General features: G+C 40.2%; 1 protein-coding gene across 1 annotated transcript in view; it reads right to left on the bottom strand.

Moving 5' to 3' along the window:
* Positions 1-377: 377 nt before the first annotated feature.
* The window catches only part of LOC121369191 (coadhesin-like), a 36,805-nt gene continuing 31,182 nt past the window's right edge, over positions 378-6,000 (bottom strand). The window contains exons 10-12 of the mRNA XM_041494109.1: positions 3,796-3,855; positions 2,400-2,471; positions 378-1,963 (exon numbers count right to left, since the gene is read on the bottom strand). Of these exons, the coding sequence (XP_041350043.1) occupies positions 2,401-2,471; positions 3,796-3,855 (131 nt within the window). The 3' untranslated portion in view covers positions 378-1,963; position 2,400. The remainder of the gene's footprint in view (positions 1,964-2,399; positions 2,472-3,795; positions 3,856-6,000) is intronic.

Genomic DNA, 6,000 nt, shown 5'->3' with positions numbered 1-6,000 from the left:
GTCGTTAAACAAAACCCTATTAGGATACCCCAGGACTATACCGTGCTATATAGTATTATGTGACATATCCGTCTACTGTGATGCACTTCAAAGTCTGCACCAACAACGCTGTTTTAATCATGTATATTCTGTAAGTACGTATTATTGGGATATCCACAGTCAGTCGGGGGGAAAAAACTTTTAAAAACCTCGAGAAAGAGGATCATTCAAAATATAAAGCGTAATACATATACATTTATTCGTAAATTTAACAGAATGTGTGTTTAGAAAACAGAAATATATATACATTTAAATTCACAATACTCTTATAACGGGCGATTTATAAAAATAAAAGAAGGAAAAAAGTTCCACTTTTTCAAGACAAAAAACAGAACAAGTTTATCGCAGAACATTTTATTTTTGCACAAAGCCAGTTATTATATTATCTAATAATGATGAAAATTCCGCTTGGGCATACAGCTTACATTGAAAAAAAAAGAAAAAGAAAGAGAAGATGTATGAATCTAAAAAACCCCAAAAGAAACCCCACCCTGCTTGATCATTAAGGAGCTGCTGCAAATTATGTTTGCATACTAAAATGGACAGATTTTCCCCCCATAGTACGTAGTTAATAATTTTTGTCTTATCGATATGATAAAATACATTTCCTTTTTTTTTCAGTTATCTCCCCCCCCCCCCCCCCCCCCCCCCCAACATTTTGATACCCTCAACTGCAGCCCTATTGACTATTAATGTGTGAACCTTATCCGAGAAAGGGGCAAGTAGCAACGCGCGTGCGGACAAGTAGAAGAATTTAAAAAGAAAATCACAACTGTTAAAAAAGTTAAATGAGCATTTCTTGCCGAAAATAAATGACCAAGCCGACGGGTTCATGGGGCTGAGATAATAAATACAGACGCGTGTGCAGGAAAGTATACGGGGGTGGGTGTGTGTGTGTGTGTGGGGGGGGGGGGGTCTAGATTGGCGAGTGAACTGTCTAGAGGGGTTCGAGTCGCGATCCCCCGAACGAAATATTAAAAAAAAAATAATAATAATAATAATAAAATTGCTTTAAGCAGGGTAGGATTTGAACTGTTTCAACCCCTAAAACGTTACCTTCCTTCTGCGCACGCGCCTGAATAGAATTATAGAATGATGTGAGGTAGCTTCTCAGTGGTAATTGTTTTTGACATCGTTTTGTATCACGTAATAAACTGGGGTTTGTCTGCTTGCTTGTGTGTGCATGCGTGCGCACGCGTGTGTGTAAAATTACAATATTCTGCTATGCATACTTTTCTCGCTATATATCTTTAAAAAGTGGGACTTTTTTTTTTTTTTTTATGAATAACCCGATATATTATGTAAATGTAACCGAACATCTTTAGGAAACCGACCAAAAAATACATTTATAAAATCCGCAATATTCATATACCGTTGTTTCAGCTTAAGACCGTTTTAGTACAAATTAAAATCATGTTTTCATATGTTACAGTGTTAAAGCTTTAAGTTACTATCTACATCTATATATTTGTCTATGATACTATCTATGTTAGGCTAGGCTCAGACTACCAACTCCCACCAGAAAGTTGGCCAACTGTCTGCTCTCACGACTTCTACGACTGTCCATTTGCTAGTCTGAGCCCTCTTACAACGTCTACGACGGCCGTCGTATCCGATTCAAAAATATTTTGTTGTTAGTCTGTGCGCACCCGTCGTAAGTCGAGAGTTAGGGAAATTACAACCAGACTGTCGAGTTTGTCAACTTTCTATTTTCCGTTGGTAGTCTGACACTAGCATTTGGCTAGTCGACTGTTGGTGTAATCACAAACTAAACTACATTGTGATATAGTATTATATTTGGCTGACATGGGCTTGGACCCAGTGTCGTTGTCATGGTAGAGTCAGTGACCACTGTGTTGTTCCGTGTGTATATACAGAGAAAACTGCAGCTTTTGTTGTAAATCTTCTTGATCACAAATCAATCCTGCAAAATGCAAAGCAGAATTCTGACAAAACGTTATGAAGATAGAACATTTCAAAATAATTTAATAAACATGTTAGAAGACAGGTCTGCAGGAAAAGGATATTGCAGCTATTTAGACAGGTGCAGAAATTGTCATTTTTATCTCTATATACTATATAACTCCCACACTTTGCAAACTAGCAGTGCAAAAGGACTTGCTCTAGTGGTGTCGTTAAACAAAACAAAACTTTAACTGTGAATTTAGGCCCGTCTAAAATGTGATTTTCTAGCAGATATATTCCTTGCATATATACTTAGTGTGTACATGTAAGTGTCTGTATGTGTAAGATATATAGATCTATACATATAGCTCTATAGATAGATAGATAGATAGATAGATAGACAGATACTAACCGTGTTTAATTAGCATATATTTAAAGACGTTTCCTAGACAAACCTTAATCGTTGGTAAATCCGGCTCCGGAAGAGTCGCTGTCGTCGTCATCATCAACATTATCCCGGACTTTTGCTTCAAAAGAAAGAAATCTTTATTTGGCAATACCCAGAGACGAAAGTGGGTTACAAAAACATTTCTGAAATGTTTAATAATGATGGTCGGGTATTGGAAATGACCTCATGGTTAGGGTTGCACGATGGTCTAAAATACCAGCTCCCATTCAGAGAGAATGCGGAAAATTTGGAAAAGTTGGGACAGAGGAAAACCCGCAAACACTGTAAAAATCCGGATCTCTGAACACCTCTGCTTGTTGTTTATGTAAACAAATGTTGACTTCAGCAGGACAGACACTACGAATTTTGACAAATTTTGCCTTTAAATATGAAGTTTGTTTTACGTCACAACTAGAGCATATTGCTTTATTAATCATCGGCTATTGGATGTCAAACATATGATCATTTTGACACTGTCATAGAGAGGAAACCCGCTATATTATTTTTATCAGTAACAAGGGATCTTTTGTATGCACCATTTCACAGACGGGATTGGGCTACGTCGCGCATCCTTATTATGAACGACAAAACCGTAATACATGTTCAGGGCTGTATCTGTGCACAATTCAGACTGGATGGGAAAATGGTGCTTGATTCAATGAATCTCTGTCTAGAAGTCTGGGTTCCATACTGTTATTAAGTTATAAAGTTTGTTTTGTTTAACAACACCACTAGAGCATATTGAATTATTATTCATCGGCTATTGGATATCAAACATATGATCATTTTGACAGTCATAGAGAGGAAACCCGCTACATTTTTTCATTAGTAACCACGGATCTTTTATATGCACAATCACACAGACAGGAGAGCACACACCACGGCCTTTGACATACCAGTCGTGGTGCACTGGATGAAACGAATAATAGCCCAATGGGCCCACCGACGGGGATCGATCACAGACTGACCCCGCATCAAGCGAGTGCTTTACCACTGGGCTACGTCCCTCCCACAATCGTTAAGAGACGACGACTGGTCCAAAAGCTCTGTGACAGATGCACAAAGTTGAACGGCGGCGTGTTTCTGCAGGACAAGAGCAAACGAACAATTATTTGACTGGTACCATCATGTTTTATCCCATCACATTCATTTAACGTTAGGCTAGAAACCCAGTCTAGCGTGCGACATTACTTCTAGAGTAGGCCTACGTAATTTTACCCTCTGTACCATCTAACAGAAAGCTGGACTCGGGACTATTGGCTGTCAATCAAAACATCAAAATTGTGCAAATAACCATTTATACCATTCGGTAACTTTAACTTAATAATGAAATAACCAATGCTTTAAATTAGTTCCTACAAATAAATTTTGTAATTGTAACATTCCCGAATTGTATTATATACCTTTCGTTATGACGTCACATTCAGGTAACCTAGCACATCCTTTCACCTCCACAGCCTCTCCTATAAACAAAATTAATTAATTAATATATTTATAAACAAATAAATAAATAACTTTCCAATTGGTTTCGGGTTTGTTTAATCATTTATTTATTTATTTCCAGTGGTCCCTAGGATGTGTAAAATGAAACAAAGTATAAATAAATTATAAAGTATAAATTACATATGCAAGAGCCCATGTTTCCTGCATTCGCGATTTTTTAAATTCCGTAATTTTGTTCACAATAAAAAAAAGAGAGAATGAAAAAAGTAATGTCACGGCAGTAACGATTGCTACTGCTACAGCTGCTGCTGCTATTGCTACTACTACTACAACTGCTGCTGATGCTGCTACTACTAGTACAACTGCTGCTGTTGCTACTACCACTACAACTGCTGCTGCTGCTACTACTACTACTACAACTGCTGCTGTTGCTACTACCACTACAACTGCTGCTGCTGCTGTTGCTACTACCACTACAACTGCTGCTGTTGCTACTATAAATTATAAAGCATAAATTACATATACAAGAGCCCATGTTTCCTGCATTCGCGATTTTTTAAATTCCGTAATTTTGTTCACAATAAAAAAAAAGAGAGAATGAAAAAAGTAATGTCACGGCAGTAACGATTGCTACTGCTACAGCTGCTGCTGCTATTGCTACTACTACTACAACTGCTGCTGATGCTACTACTACAACTGCTGCTGTTGCTACTACCACTACAACTGCTGCTGCTGCTGCTACTACTACTACTGCTGCTGCTGCTGCTACTACCACTACAACTTCTGCTGTTGCTACTACCACTACAACTGCTGCTGCTGCTGCTACTACCACTACAACTGCTGCTGTTGCTACTACCACTACAACTGCTGCTGCTGCTACTACCACTACAACTGCTGCTGCTGTTGCTACTACTACTACAACTGCTGCTGTTGCTACTACCACTACAACTGCTGCTGCTGCTGTTGCTACTACCACTACAACTGCTGCTGTTGCTACTACCACTACAACTGCTGCTGCTGTTACTACCACTAGAACTGCTGCTGTTGCTACTACCACTACAACTGCTACTGCTGCTGTTACTACCACTAGAACTGCTGCTGTTGCTACTACCACTACAACTGCTGTTGCTACTACTACTACAACTGCTGCTACTACTACTACTACAACTGCTGTTCTTGTTGCTACCACTACAACTGCTGCTGTTGCTGCTACCAATACAACTGCTGCTGATGTTACTACCACTACAACTGCTGCTGCTACTACTACTACTACTACAACTGCTGCTGTTGCTACTACCACTACAACTGCTGCTGCTACTACTACTACCACTACAACTGCTGCTGTTGCTACTACCACTACAACTGCTGCTGCTGCTACTGCTACTACCACTACAACTGCTGCTACTACTACTACCACTACAACTGCTGCTGCTGCTACTACCACTACAACTGCTGCTGTTGCTACTACTACTACAACTGCTGCTGCTGCTACTACTACCACTACAACTGCTGCTGTTGCTACTACCACTACTACAACTGCTGCTACTACTACCACTACAACTGCTGCTGCTTCTGCTACCACTACAACTGCTGCTGCTGCTGCTACTACTACTACTACAACTGCTGCTGTTGCTACTACCACTACAACTGCTGCTGCTGCTACTACTACTACTACTACTGCTGCTGTTGCTACTACCACTACAACTGCTGCTACTACCACTACAACTGCTGCTGTTTCTACTACCACTACAACTGCTGCTGCTGCTACTACTACTACAACTGCTGCTGTTGCTGCTACCACTACAACTGCTGCTGCTGCTACTACTACTACTGCAACTGCTGCTGCTGCTACTACCACTACAACTGCTGCTGCTGCTACTACTACTACCACTACAACTGCTGCTGTTGCTACTACCACTACAACTGCTGCTGCTGCTACTACTACTACAACTGCTGCTGCTGCTACTACTACTACAACTGCTGCTGCTGCTACTACCACTACAACTGCTGCTGCTGCTACTACTACTACAACTGCTGCTGCTGCTACTACTACTACTAACTGCTGCTGTTGCTACTACCACTACAACTGCTGCTGCTGCTACTACTACTACAACTGCTGCTGCTACTACTACCACTACAACTGCTGCTGTTGCTACTACCACTAC

The sequence above is a fragment of the Gigantopelta aegis genome, chromosome 3 (assembly GCF_016097555.1).
Source record: "Gigantopelta aegis isolate Gae_Host chromosome 3, Gae_host_genome, whole genome shotgun sequence".
NCBI lineage: Eukaryota > Metazoa > Mollusca > Gastropoda > Neomphalida > Peltospiridae > Gigantopelta > Gigantopelta aegis.
Note: the sequence above shows the minus strand (reverse complement) of the source record. Positions and strands in the feature narration are given on the sequence as shown.